Here is a 16035-nt window from a genome sequence, read left to right on the forward strand (position 1 = left end):
TAGCGAGACCTGTCGTGAAAAATTATCGCCGCGTATCGTTGGAGGTTACAGGTTTTAAATATTTCAATGAACGTTGTTTGATTAGTATCGGTATTTTGTATGTAACGTGCGTAAAATAACGATTATGGCGCTATATGGCTGGACCTCGCCCAACATTGAGTTAACATAGCGTTATACCTTACTGTGTTGGCATCGCAAATGCTATATGGACCACCTCACCCAGTGTGTAATAAAATAGGTAGGCACTTCCCATCCGGAAGGATTCCGGCCCATCCAAATAATAGTAGCTCCTCAAGTATCGTTGTATACTAGCGGCTTCTTGCACATGGCTTTGTTCGTAGCAAAGGGCGTCGTAGCAAATAGGCGTCATATGAAAAAAAAAATTCGACAGTAACTTCCGTGTTTATATTATATTATCGTGATGTATAATAATGGCGACATAGGTAAAACATGTCATTAGATGTAGTAAGTTTTTTATACTAACAATTAGAATAATAATTTAATAAACCTGAGACGCTGCGTAATCACACAGAGAAACATTTACATCCGATACAGAGCTAGCCTTAAATTGCCTTACCTAACGCAAATATATTGAAGATGTTAGATTTTTGTTAGAAAAGCAGTTTTTTCTGTTTTCGATTATTATGGATCTCTGCTCTGAGAGACTCTTATTCTTAGTAAGCCTTAAAGTCTATCTGTATGTATGTCTTGCTGTAGCGTCTAAGGGCCACATGTTTACGAATGATTGCGCGGGCCACTTGATAGGTAGTTATGTTTTAGTTTTTACTACACCGACTACAGGTTAATAAATTCAAATATCTCTCCAGCAATAACGCCCGCAAAGCTTTCGGTAGCTGTGTGGTGCTTCTCGCGCGTTTGAACGATGAGGAATAATTTTTTTTATTAGAATAGTTTCAAGAGTGGCTCAGATTTGTGAAAGACATCGGGCTTCGAATAATACTGCGCGGGCCACTCGGAAACCTTCGGCGGGCCACATGTGGCCCGCGGGCCTTGGGTTGAACGACCCTGGTCTAAACGACTGGACAGTTCTGAACGAAATTTCTCAAGTGGGTAATCCTATCACCCTGGTATTGTGCGTATCAGTGACAATCCGGATTAGTGTTTCGTTTCCATGGCAGCAGCAGCAAAAATACGCGATTGTTGAAAAACCTCGAAATTACTCTTACTGTTCGACAATTTGTATGTATGTTTATTTGCCTCAAAATGTAACAGTATCTGCATAATAGTTACACGGTATGAAAGAGACGGGATACATGTTCAAGACCTTGCTGGCCTAAGACACAGATGTGCGACATGCACCCCAACAAATATAACTGCAGTTTAGGACTGCTGCGTTATAGTAGGACAACAGACACGAAATATACAAATAGAACTCTTGTACAATACACAGGACAAAGAGGTACGGCACCTCGATGATATGTACAATAGACAGGTTATGGCACGTTCATGTCCCAGGTTCTGATGTGAAAGGATGGGAATAGGGTATGAATCGCATTTTTGTCTGTTTTACAATAGATTGTACGAAACAAGTAAAAATTTGTTCGAGACATGAACTTGCTAAAAACCAACGTTGGGTGGGACCACGACACAAAAGGATTAGGTTCTAATAAGGTAAACGACATACCGGTATGTAGTAATTCTTTGTTTACACTCGAGTTGTTAATTATAAATTGTATGCGACAAAAGAAATGAGAACAATAGAGTCTGGCATAAAATGCAGGTCAATTTCGTAGGTGCTATTGTGTGGAATTCATTGTCACCACAGTGGATCATTTATCAATTTATCGTAAAACAAGTCGAAAATCAAAAATCCGAGCACGATACCCCCTGCCGAATAAACTATTCTTTCGAACCAACCCTCCATCATCTCGATACTCCATAAATTGGGGAAGCCTTAGGCCTAGGGATTTTAGTGAACATTATTTCAATTATTAGCTTCAGTATACCGTGAATGTTCACGAAACGCGCAGTGCTCAAAATGAACTGGCATTTTCGGTGACCCGCTCACTTAAAACGCTGCCGTTTTAGAAATGCACTTTCCTATGGATGGTACTGGGCGCCTGAGTCCGGGCCTCAACTATCAGCGGAGATCCTGGGCGCTTACCGGCTTGGTATCAAACAATTTCTGATTCGTGGAGCTCACCTCAGTTATGTCTACATAAATACATTTTATCCGTCTATCTTTAAATAAATACATTTTTTTCTTGGAAGTTTCATAAAGTATTGCAATATGTTGCATCCGACGTATTATTTTATTTTCACGCGAATAAAACAACTGGCCAATTACTTTTCTGGGTGGGCCAGTGGTTACTGGGCCGGAGACTCATAACTCAGTATGAAAAACTATGAATTAAAAAATAGTTTATTTGCAAATTTACGCTAACTTTTATATAATGATAAGAAGCACACTACAGCTACTCTACTTGAAGTTCGGTAACAAAACAAGCAAACAATAGAGCTGCTGTACAACGTTTGTTAGCTCAACCCGGCCAAAGTCATTAAACTTAAAATCAAATTGCTGGCGCAATTGCGATCATGAAATTGGGTTAATCAACAGATCTTCAGCTTGTAAAATATTAAAAAAAAATTATAGGCTTGGAGATATTTTAATTCTGAAATTTGAAATATAAAGATTGCCGTAATTCAATCTCATCAACTTATTGACTAATCTCCTCCAGTTCCCTTTTCTTTTCTTCTAATTCAGACATTTCTGGAGGTTCCGTCTAAAAAAAAATGGCATGTAATTTCGAAAGTGCTCGAATGAATATTAATTGACTTAACGAGCTTTATGCTTCATGTATTCATAAAAACTAAAAAATAATGAAAGGATAACACTATATCAGCGGTTCCTAAACTTTTTAGGCCGCGCCCCCTTTTTTAGAAATTGTCAAGTCTCACGCCCCACCTCAAAAATAACTAGCTATTAATAAGCTACAAATATATAGTAAGGCAAAAGTATTTGAAGTGTTTAATTCAAATAAAGGAATGTCAATATCCAAAATAAGGAGGGCAAGATTACACCTAACAAATATTTCCAATTAGCTTTACGCCCCCTCAAAAAATTGTCTACACCCCGTTGTAGACGGTCCCCACCGCTTGAGAACCACTGTACTATAATATAGAAATAAATGATTACTTAGATTACTTTTGAACTTGTCGCCATCAAGAATTCAATTTGTAGATCAGTAAAAAAATGAAAATCTGTTTTGAGTATTTAACGCCTCATATTAAGTGAGCATATAATTTTCAGCATCAATGAGTTATAGAATCGCCAATAATTTCAACGAGAACAAAGTTCAACAAACATCCGGTTTGCGTACAATTAGTATTATAACTTCCTTGAACAACCTTTTTAGTTAAGAATATTTGAAATTTTTTGATCTCAACTTCACAAACAATTACCTTGTTTATATCCAACCATTGAAGAATTTCAGTCACTTTGCTCATTATAGATTCTCTTTGTTGTCTTGTTAGATTTTTTTGATCCACTCCTTCTTTTACGGTGTAAGCGTAATTTTCAAGCGCATTCCTTGCATTGCATCGCTGTTTTAGCTCTTGGTCCCTTTCTCTAAACTTTTCTGCTTCCTGTACCTTCCTAGAGAGATAAGAGATTCAGATTTACTTATATGTGCTAATGTGAAACTCATGTTTCTGTATATTTCTGTAATGTGCGATTTCAGTCCGGCTTCAATTTTAACTGAACACTTTCAAAACACATTTAATTTCATATATTTACATATATGTTCAATCACACTATTGAAAATAATATCGCACATGTAAACAAACGTTAAGATAATTGCGCTTTGTTTCCTCTTCCCTCTATTTGAAAATTAAAGGTAACTATTACGTTAATAATTTGCAGGCCAATTTTCTCGTATTTGTTTATGTATTTGACAATTTTGTGAGCCTTTAAGAAATTCCATATATTACCATTCGTTTTATCTCGTTCTCGCTCAATCGTCCTTTGTCTCTTGCGATCGTGATTTCACTTGAGTTTCCAGTGATTTTCTCAATCGCTTCAACATGAAGAATTCCACATGCGTTGATTTCGAGTAGCACTTCAACTTCGCCCTTTGTCCTCGGTGCAGGTGGAATTCCCGATATTGTAAATTCATCGAGAAAATGATTATCTTTGATCAAAGCGCGCTCACCTTCATATATCTGTGCAGTATAAATTCCAAAATAATTAATAATATATTTATAACTTGGATCAGAGTTTCCCAAACTTTTCGGGCCGCGGGCCTCTATTTGAGAATCTTAACTTTGACGGACCCCCCGCGCTATGTCGTGTCAATTTCAGTGCCTAAGCAACGAATAAAGATAATGTTACATTTACAACACGGACAACATCGGACGCAAAGGGTCGACCTGTATTTTATCGTCAAAATTAAAAGAGGTGAAAATGCTGCCTCACGCATGTAGGACGTTACAAATAGCAATAAACTTGCAATTGCCTTTTCTGACAGCAATGGATATTCGTCCGCAACGCTCAACCAAAAATATGCAATTGCTCTTCAGACTTTTATCAGACTTTTTCATATTCTTGCGGACCCCCCAGGGGATCCGCGGACCCAAGTTTGGGAAACCCTGACTTAAATTTACTAATATACTATTATCATTTGAAATATGTGATGTAGAGTCGTAGACGAACCTTAATCCCCATTCTTTCTTGGTTATCTGCCACGGTAGACCGGGTTTTCCGTACTTTGGTTGGAATCTTCGTGTTTCGCGGAATAGCAAAACTCATTTTTCCTCCATGACTTTTGATGCCAATAGAAAGTGGAATAACATCTTCAAGAGCGAATTCCTCCAGCTGAGATAATTGGAATGTTATTTAACTCAGCAGTATGTGTTCTCAATTTTTAGAATAGGAAGTTTTTTAGATTCCAGCACCAAAGCAAATCACCCCAGCACTTGCACTTGTCTTCGTGCACTATTATTTCGAATAGTGGCAAACATTTTCGACTATGAATACTGTCTTATTGGCGTAATAAAGATTTTTTATGTTTCAAGATTTGACGATAATCGGTCATCTATACTGTCTAACACCCAGATCTGTCACCTTTTTGGTTGTGAAGCCTTTTTTTTTGTTTATTTATCTTATTAGTCACAGACTCACAATATATATATCAACCAGTGTGGCGATTTATCCTAATCCACTACCCGCCTGATTGTGAGCTACCACCAACAATGATAATTCGTAGTAAATTTGTTATATTTATTTGTTATATTTATACATTTATTATAGTATATTTATGCGAACTCAACTATGGCATACCCTATTACTTGTTGCGTTGATCCTGAAATTCATATACGATTACTTATTCTTAAAAAAACACTACTAAATATTTTGTTCCCATTGAGTTCGTCTTTGCCCTTTTGTGTTCGGCAACTGTTCAAAGAATTTTGTGTGTGGCAATTAGATTAACAAGATTAATAACATTGAAAATTTGACTGGCAACGTCGACAAAAAGTTAATTTAAATAAAATTCATTTTCCATGTGCAATGTCCCAAAATCTGCTTTTTCAGATTCTCGTTTTAATAAGGACAAGCAAGCACTAGCTCAATACCTTTAGCAAAGTTTGGTTAAATTGTGGAAATTTATGGAGAAACGATTACTTACAGCGGGATCTTTTACAAAGCCAAGTGAAGATGCATATACTGCTGCACCACAAGCAACTGCCTCGTCAGGATTGATAGTTCTTTTAAGTTTCATGTTGTCAAAATACTTTTCCAGCATTGCTTGAATTTTTGGAATTCGAGTTGAGCCTCCGACAAGAACAACGTCGTCAATCTAAATAAATGGTGAAATCCTAATTTTGCATCATAATAGAATTTTCAAAACTTGAATAAGAAAATGTATATAAATTACCATTATAGACAAAGTATTATTTGTATTGCTCACAGGCAGGGATGGCCAATTCGAATAAAGTATTCGAATATCTCGTCATTCGAATATCGGAATTCACGTTCATAAGAATATCGGATATTTGTGTGACGTCACACATTTTTGACGTCGCTTTCAAGACGTTTCCGTTGAATGAAAACATTCTCGATAGAAACTTGCGCGTGATTGTTTTCATCACTCATCAGCGTAACGTGTTATTTAGGCCCGTAAACGCCTTTACGATTGTGTTATTTTCTCTAAAACGAAAATTTTCCACAAATTTGTTCCACGATAACGATAACATTTATTTTATTTTTGTACGCGCACGGAATTGTGAATCTGGTAAATACGTTCATCGGCGGCGAGTTTCTAAAGACAACGCAACTTTTTGATTGAAAAGCGGAAATTTAAAATACTGAAAATAAAACCGTAAACAACATAAGTTTTATTGAGGCCCGCGAAAATTTAAAAAACGCTTTTCTAGGCAGTGAAAATCGCAAAATTGTGTATGCTTCTGGCACACATTATGTTTGGTCGGCGTTTACAAACATATCCTCACTAATTGAGGGCGGGATTTGCCTGATTATCCATTACTTTAAATTGCCGTCGAATATTTTCGGGTTAACACGATACAAGGTTTGAAACGCGACTTTTTCCCTGGTTGTGAGGATGTATATAATATAATTATTCTAAAGTATACTCAATCAATTTTATTGTGATGAAATAAATTTTACTCTGAGCATTTCGATCGAGCGGAGTCACTGTTAACAAGTACATCTAAATATTTGCCGAATTTGCAAAATACGGATAAAAACAATATTTAATCGGACAGTTTACCTCACGTTTTTATTTTTATGGCCGCGGATTGCAATGGTATATAAGAGTGGTGAGGATTTTATTTTGTCGACGCAACCGCAGGTTAAATTGAAGACAATTAAATTAATAAGAGCAAGACATTTTAAATATGCCTGTGTCGGTCACGAATTCATCACTTTGCACAACAGAAAAATATATATTCGTTGTTATATTATTTGTTGTAAAAGTCGACTCTTTTAACAGGTGGCATAATCGCGGATGTATTTTTAATTAACTGCTAAACTTTATATGTATATTCATTGTATGAAATGAATTATTCTCTACACTTAACAGGATTTTATATAATTATTTGAGATTTTTCTAATGGCGATAACGAGTTGGCAAGATTGCAAAAATACGTATTAAAATTAAATACATCAGGCAGTTTATCTCGTAATTTTAGGTCACAGATTGCCGTGGACCGAATAATAATGTTTTTTTTTTTTGACGTAAGAAGAAGCAACCGCGAGTTATGTTGGACACATTAAATTAATATATAAAGATATTTAGAATCTCTTAGTTGTCATGGATTGAATATTTTACGTAACAGAATGATCATTATATGCTGACAAGACGGCTCTTTTAACGAGCGCGTTACAGGCGGCAATGGGAATTTCCGATTTCGAAAATCCTGGCTGCGCGGCTGGCAGTGGTGGTCATCTATTCTCTACTAATTTATTTCTAATTCCAAACACAACAATATGTTACACATAATAACAATATGTTTCACATAAATTAATATACAAATATACTGGTAGGTAGTAGAATACTCTAGGCTTAAATATTAGAATTTTCAAAGGCATAATGGATTTTCGATTGTTGTTGCCTGTATTGCCAATAAATTTTATTACTCTCAGAAAATATACACAATTATCTGAATAAAAGTAGTATTTTTGTCAATAGACTCGACTATTATCGTAATATCATGGTACCAATGATAGAAAAGCGTCAGACAACTCCTTGGCTATCTTTTCATATGGTCATTTGCACAAAGTGAATAATTTTAATAAACTGACTGTGTCACAAGTTGCTATTATTTTTTATTAATAGCTATAAACTATCAATTACTTTGTGTACATATACTGTTGGTTTGTGGCTTTATTCTGATATTTCTATTGAAGCTTGTTTCCTAATTTACTGGGTTTTAATCAACTAAAACAAAAATGTGTTATTTTCGATTTTAGAATGTATTCGGAATTCCAGATTCGAAAACATTATTTTAGAATGTATTCGGAATAGTTTAGTATTCGGAAATGGCCATCCCTGCTCACAGGGCAATATAAGTCTTGGCGGGCCGCACATATGATAAAAAAGTTAAAAACCGCCGGATGGCTGATATTCACACTTTTTTTACACAGATCATAAGTGAAAATTTGAAGCGGCGCGCAAAGACTGCGACAACTCGTGAACTCAACTCAAAATTACAAATGACATAAAGTGTGACACTTTTTGTTCAATCACGCTTGATACGTTTTCGACATAACCAACATTTTCTAAATAAGACACTGGATGAAGCCAAGATTGAAATATTTTATAAATATAGGAATCACTCATTCGAGTTCTCCCCTTGTTTTTGTAATGTTCATTTTCGAAAATAACTGTTTGCATGCATATATATGTGCTTTCAAACATCAATGTGAGTTTTTTCGCATCGTTTGGCAAATTTGGATAAAGTTTTCCTCCAATAAGATACTTTTTATAAAAATAAAGTAGTGATACATCTTTCGAATGGATTATAGATTAATTTCCCCATTGCATTGCACCACAAAATTCCCTTTGAATATTTTCTGCGCCATTGAACCCTTTGCAATTAGCATCAACTTTTCTGCGTTTTGTTGCCATTTGTCTAATTATAATTGAACTATTGCCTCAACAAACGAGTAAATTGTAAATTATATATATACATGTGAGGTTATAATATATTTTAGTATACACGTGTCTCACAATAAATTCTGTCACTTAAAAATATAATCGTCAAAACAGCCGTTTTTTTACTATAATTCAGTGAAGCCTCGCGGGCCGGATTATTTCTCTTCGCGGGCCGTAGCTTGCCAACCCGGCGTAAAGCTTATTTTGTCGGCATCGCTGATGACACATCTCAAGTTTAATCCCATACCCTCACCTCATCCAAGAAATTGGGTAGGCAACGACTAAAGAATCATATTCTTCCAAATAACAGTACCCTATTACATATCTTAAGATATAAGTGGCTTTTTGTTCATAACGAATCTCGATGAGAGATTATACGATGATTAACAAGAATATTACAATGAGAGCACAGCTGAAATATACATATATATGGTCACGAAGTAGGTACCGGTACGGTGATGGATGTCGCCAATCTAACGTACGGAGCGTATATGAAATGTGAAAAATATACATAATGAAAGAAATTCTTAGTCAATAGCTACTAAAAAATGTCAACAAATGGTCTAGTAGGCCTAGGGCAGGGGTTCTCAACCTTTTTTATGTTAAGTACCCCCCGAGTCACGAAACAATCAACGCGAACCCCCAATAATCAGACACCAAACAAAGTTGTGATATATTGACTGACAATTTGCTGCAACGACAATTTATAGACCTACTGCTGTATCTGAATTAAATATTCGTGTTGATGTTATTGCCCTTGTCCTCCACCCAACTAATGAATTCTTGAAATCTCTCAAGTTTCGATGAGCATATCACTTTCTGCAATGCTCGCAGCACATTGTCATTTGAGATTTCACAGTTTGGCTGGAAGCCGTGCATTTCACATTGTTGCGTCACAATCACAACAACGCTAGATCAGTGAAAATTTACGCTGAGTTTAAATTGACGTTCATTTTCATGTGGTTAGTTACTCAGTTTTCCTTTGTTAAAGTATATTGTAAGAAAAAACACAAAAACTCGACTGCCATCCAAGTACCCCTGGAAATCTTCTCGTGAATCCCTGCGAACCCCAGGTTGAGAACCCCTGGCCTAGAGGTTGAAGAGAAAAGTGGATTATTTCAACATCAGTTACAACAAAAAAAATCAAGTTTTCAGATCGAGTCCACTTCGTGTGCATTCACTGCGTTGAAGTAAAGTAGGCCACTAAATTTTACAAGGAAAAAATATTTTGAATATGCTAATGCTTCGTGCGTATCTCACGTTTTCCTTTTTGAGTCCAGAATCAGAAAGCGTATTCTTCACGGTATCAAGGACTCTCTCGAAAAAACTGTGATTCAAATTTTCAAATTTTGCTTGTGAAATACTGCTACGAAAATCGTGTCCGCCTTGCAGAGCATCGACTTGAACCCTTAAAAGCGAAATTACGACATAAGTAGTTTCAGACATCTAAATCCAATATAATAAGTATATATACTTTTTGGGAAATCATTTATTTGAATAGGTTGTATATGAAGCATGATAAAAAACTAAATGAAATTTGATTTTTTATCAAAGCGACTTAGCAAATATGTACTTCAAGTTATTGCTTCAAGTTTTTACTCTCACAGTAGTGAATTGATAATTAAGTTGACAATACCAAATCACAAAATTCCCTGTCGTTGCGAAAGTACGTAGCTCTGTGCGGAGTGAGAGTCGTGAAAACTTCTTATAAAAAGAAATTCACGTGTGCATGTCTTAAACGATGATAGAATAACGTATAACGTACTTGGCGTTTGTGGACGAAGACAATTTTCTTTTTGCTGCCTCACACGCCACTCGAAGACGATTCAATGCTCTTTTATTTTCTGATATATCTTCACCGCGTTGTTGCTTGAACTCGGAAACGAAATATTTCACAAGTATGTTATCAAAGTCCTCACCTACGTATATATAGAGAGACATAAGTTACATTATTATTAAAATACCATGAACAGAAAAGAAATTAACACAAGAGTCTAATAACAATACATAGATAAACAAGGCAGCTATGCTCAAATATATGCACAATTTGAGCTCATTTAATTTTAAGTTTCAACCAAATGATAAAAGCCTACACAACCTAATTGTTGCGTTAATGGTTGGTGTGTTGAACGGGTTGGCGTTCATTTGAATTTACATAATGGGACAATTTGAACTGTTCATTTCGAACGAATTCAGCAGGTTAGCAAGTATTTTCGACGACATCGTCCAGTTGGGATAGCGACTTCCTTCCCGCGCTCCATACTAAGCTCGAAGATTTTGAGAGTATCGATTATTGTACTTCTCCAAATTGCACAAGAAGTTTACAAACTTTGCTCGGAAGACGGAAACGTAACCTCACAGTCAACGATTTATTGTTAACCCAGTTTAAACGTAGGATAAAACTTTGCAAATCTATGACCCACATACTTCTCATTTTCCATTAAATATATATTGTACGACCCATTTGTTGAAGCTTCCTCAATCATGTTATACGGTATATATGATCATACGCATAAAATGTGTTTGTATCTTACCCCCCAAGTGTGTGTCCCCACCCGTAGCTTTTACGTCAAACTTGCGACCTTTAATTTTCACGATGGTAACATCGAAGGTGCCTCCTCCTAGGTCAAATATGAGAACATTCCGTTCACTGTCGCTCTGTGTGAAAGGGTTTGAATGTATTATAATTATAATCAAACCAGCACGTTATGTACAAACTTAGCGTTCAAATGAATAGTGATTAAAAGTACAGATATTCAGTGAAAAATAAAAAAAATGAACGGGCAATTTTTACTTTTTGCCATTTAGAGCGTATAAAATCTCTCGTAAATATTACTTAGTATATATAGTGGATTTTATCATTATACCAACGTCGTTGATGGCTATATCTTTCAGTTTAAGTTGGCGGTATTAATTTCTAAGCAAAAATAAAATCATACCAGCCGACATGAAAGATATAAATCATCGCCGACTCGAAAAATAAAACACGTTTTCCGGTATTGATTCTCCATCATTGGCGGATGAAAATTTAGGAATCGGTTTCATTCATTTGAATATGACGATGGTAAACAAAGTCACACAAACAAACCGTTCTTAGTTTTTATTCGTTATTTTTCTGGTTTTTACGTTTGCACCTTTTGTTTTCATTGTACATTAATCTAATTCTAACATGTGTTTGTTAGGGGTTTTGACTATCATTATAAATTATACAAATATTCTGTGCCTAGTTTAGTGTGGACTTGGAACCGATTAGGGCATTTGCAGGTAAAATGCGTCCCTATTTACGAATTTTCTACATACGAAAGGGCTTCCGGAACAAATTAATTTGTAGGTAGAGTTTTTACTGTATAGCCAATAAAGTATGGCAAATAAGAATGAGCAATTCGATTCAATATATAAATACATACTGACGTCAATGTCATATTAATATAACTCATTTATACGGGACACAATCAACCCGTAACACAAAGATTTTGATTGTATGGTACGGTTATTTTATTTCAAATAGAGGCACCCATGTTAACAAAACCCAAGTGTTTGTTTGTAGTGGGGATTCAAAATTAGAAATTCCCACGAAACGGTCGCCGCGATTAAACGTTCGTTAACAGAGCCGATATTTTCATCGTTCTACAGTACATGTATTTGTATACAATATATGTGTACATATGACTTTGAAATTGTATGTACTTTTTGAATGGCTGTATATGTATATTGAGTGGCCGTATGGGCATATAACATTTGATTTTGTGTGTAGACCACTTTTATGAATTTATATGTATGTAGTGGACTATATATTCTGTACAATACTTTAATAGCTGTATACATTATTGAATTGGTTGTGTATGCACATGGCTGTAACTCTATAGGCCTATGGAATTGGTCCTATGTCCATATGAGTTGGTTGTACATGCATATTTCTGGCTGTATATGTTATAGTCCAACTTTTGTTTATTTATATGCAGCAAATTGGATAGGCACATATGACAAAGTTGATAGGCATATACAGACGGGTTTATATGCATATTCGGCCAATCGAATGCAATAGAGATATTTTGAAACATGCACAAACGGTTGAAAAGGAAATAAATAAAGCTTTACCTGTCTATCCAGTCCATATGCCACTGCTGCCGCTGTCGGCTCATTGATCATGCCGATAACGTTGAGACCTGCTATTAACCCAGCATCACGAGTTGCTTTTCGCTGAGCGTGATTGAAATAAGCAGGGACTGTAATGACTGCATCAGTTACGGTTTCACCCAAGAATGCCTCAGCTGCGATTTTCATTTTTTCCAGAACCATCGCACTTATTTGTTCTGGGCGGAATACATTTCTTTTGTGGTCATGGACAACCTGAAATTGTAATAGCAAAAAAATGATTACTGCAACTTGATGATGAATGATATAGCATCTTTTGTATCGCTTTCAATGGTTACTTACCGATATCTTAGGCTTGTTATCATCGTTAATAACGGTGAATCCCCACAATTTCATATCAGCTTGAACCGAAGGGTCATCATATGTTCGTCCAATCAAACGTTTAATTTCTAAAGTTATAATGAGCACTGTTTATGTCAATACAGTTGTCACTTAGGCATATCAAAATTGATATTATATAATATTTCCCACTCACAAAAGAAGGTATAAATGTATTTGAATTTTTAGCAGCCTAATTCCTAACAATGCTTCTTAAAACCATACACTGCTACTTGTTATGACGCTACTGTTTTCAAGCGTGATCTTCACATAGGACTAATTGCTCAGACCTAGAAATCTAGATCACGTATAAAGACGTGCCAGTAAATCAGAAGTGCAAAGATATATCATTTCACAATTCACATGTGCAATATTTTAGAGTCGAAATTGGCTACAAATATTTACGGTAAAGAGTATTCTTGAAATATTCAGTCGCTTCTTCTTTAGCTGCTTCACCAACAAGTCTTTCATTCCCCGTGAACGATACATAGGACGGAGTAACTCGATTTCCAAGATCATTTGCGATAATTTCAGCCTGTGAAGTGAAACGAAAATTGTAATGAATGCAGTAGGCCAAGTTAAGTTTTCTAGTCAGAAAATAAGTTATTCCGTTATGCTTTTTTATATATTTCAAACCGTGACAGGACAAATTGCAGACAATAATTAGATTATTTATCAAGATAGACGCAAATACGTCTTACATGTGCCAAATTTCGTATAAAAGTTTGCCACTTTGTGCCCGCCCAGTAATTATAAATAGTTAATATTAAGAGATATATATGATCCAAATCCTTCAGATTGAAGTAGCCATGGTATTAATCTGAACCATTCATGAAATGTTGAATTTAATCTTTGAAGTTGACTTTCGACAGATACTATTGGCTTTGATATTATAAAATAAAATGTATTTAGTTTGTCTATCCTTGAAAGTCGAAGTGAATCGTAATGACGATTTGAAACATCGGACTTTTGAAAATAGTCCTTGTGATTTCACCCTTTCAAACTAGCTATTTTAACTTGATTGTGTGGACTAACGCATCTTCAAAATAAATCCACTATCTATGTATCATTCAGATTTTCCTCAGCAGGGAAAGCCATTGTAATAGACCTCATATTCATTCTTATGTATCAACTGGTTTTGCACTGCCGCACCAAAATTAGCATTGCATATACATACCCTTCCATTCCGGAAAACTGCCATGCAAGAGTTTGTAGTCCCCAAGTCGATTCCTATCGTTGGCATAATTATGTTTGAGCAAACTTTAGGTACCGGTACAATCTAGGAATTGAATATAATCTGCAGTTGAAACAGTGAGCGGCGCAGTGAGCGTACCTATTGTATGTTATGTAGGACTCAAACTCATAAAACTATTCAAAGATACAGATATAAATGAAACGAATATTCGGATGCTCAGCATTATTGATGGTCCATCCAACCAAAGTTATATTGCTGTTCACAACATTTTTAGACTCGAATATTATATTACAAGAATATAGCAACTGACATTAAATCATTTAAAACATTTCAAAAAATAATTTTTTTATGAACTTTACCATCGAATGCAAGAATATTTCAATACGCCTTTCGAAAAGCTATTAAAATTTGCAGCTTCATAATTTATTAATGTCTAGTACTCAAAATAGCCATCTACTCGATCTGGTTGTTGCAAATTGCGAGAGACTTGTCTCGCCAATTCCTGAAGCTTTAAGCCAGTGAAGGTTACCTACGACCACTGTCCACTAACTGCTTTCTCGTAATGTTATTCTATAATGTTTTATCCGCCTGTATAGCCAGGCTATCCAAACGCTCTGGAATTTTTATGTACACAACAGTATGTTCTGACAATAAATATGTCATTAAGGATTTAGTATATTTGAGACCTGTAAGTTAAAAAATGAGTAGTGATTATTGTTTACTCTGTAAATAAAAATGTTCCTTGCGCAACCATTTGCTATTTAAATAACCTGGCGTGGACTGCCGAAATTGTCTTATGAAAGAGTATTCTTATCAATTATGTGTCGTAAATTAACCACAAATCAGTAAGCTGCTGTAGGTTTTATGATCGTGCTTGGTTTGCACTAAGTGGAACCTTCGTGGACTGAAATTTATGATTTATGGCGGAGTGTACAAAAATGACATCATCTCATGATGTCACAGATTTTTAATTCACAACCCCCCTCTGTTCTGGTCTAAATATTGTGTTAGTTCATTGCTCTCCTGTACTATATGCGCTAATTGTAATCATTCACTACTTTATGAAAGCATGAATGATTTTTATGTGTTTGAATGAATGATAAATTATTGTTTGATAGAATATGAGAGCATGGATGAAATTTACAGACATTAATGCGGTATTCCTGGGATCTGGCATAAGAAACTTGCTGCGTATCAGCGTTTGTATGCATAACAAACGGCTTGAAATTACTTTCCACGGAGAGCGCTAGCGTTGTCGCCGCGCTTTTTCGTTTTCAGAGGTACGGAATGAAGTTTTCATATTTATTCTGATGAATTCGAAGAGGGTTTGACAAATTTATCTGGTTGATAAAATAGATATTAACTTACTGCTTGTTGATTTGAAATGATTGCCACGCAGAACAGTAGCCGTACCCGTACGTTACCTAGTACCGCACATGTGTTTTACTGCAAAGTAGCCATGCAGCGTCAAGATTTTAAAGGATTTTCATGGCATCTATACGACAGAAACTACTGTATTTTTTATGATTCATACTGTACCTGGCAGTAGTCTAATTTAATCACATGATATCTTCTAAGCAAAATACCTAAAAAACGTGACCTTCCTAACCTGTAAGAGATCTAATATGAAGTCATTTCTCTGTGAGGTTTTTAATGATTTATGACAATATTACAATCATATTTTAATAACAGAATAACAATATTGTATAACATATTCTTCTAAAATTTGGAAAC

General features: G+C 35.5%; 1 protein-coding gene across 1 annotated transcript; it reads right to left on the reverse strand.

The window, feature by feature from the left end:
* Positions 1 to 1288: 1288 nt before the first annotated feature.
* On the reverse strand, positions 1289 to 14373 carry LOC120343141 (heat shock cognate 71 kDa protein-like). Its single transcript, XM_078110760.1, has 12 exons — positions 14284 to 14373; positions 13512 to 13641; positions 13071 to 13177; positions 12732 to 12983; positions 11168 to 11291; positions 10399 to 10552; positions 9894 to 10041; positions 5646 to 5816; positions 4673 to 4834; positions 3952 to 4182; positions 3424 to 3612; positions 1289 to 2744 (listed from the first exon to the last, which is right to left on the reverse strand). The coding sequence occupies exons 1-12, from the start codon at positions 14347 to 14349 to the stop codon at positions 2679 to 2681; spliced, it is 1800 nt and encodes a 599-aa protein (XP_077966886.1). The 5' UTR covers positions 14350 to 14373; the 3' UTR covers positions 1289 to 2678.
* Between the last annotated feature and the right edge of the window lie 1662 nt (positions 14374 to 16035).

The sequence above is a fragment of the Styela clava genome, chromosome 3, assembly GCF_964204865.1.
Source record: "Styela clava chromosome 3, kaStyClav1.hap1.2, whole genome shotgun sequence".
Lineage (NCBI taxonomy): Eukaryota > Metazoa > Chordata > Ascidiacea > Stolidobranchia > Styelidae > Styela > Styela clava.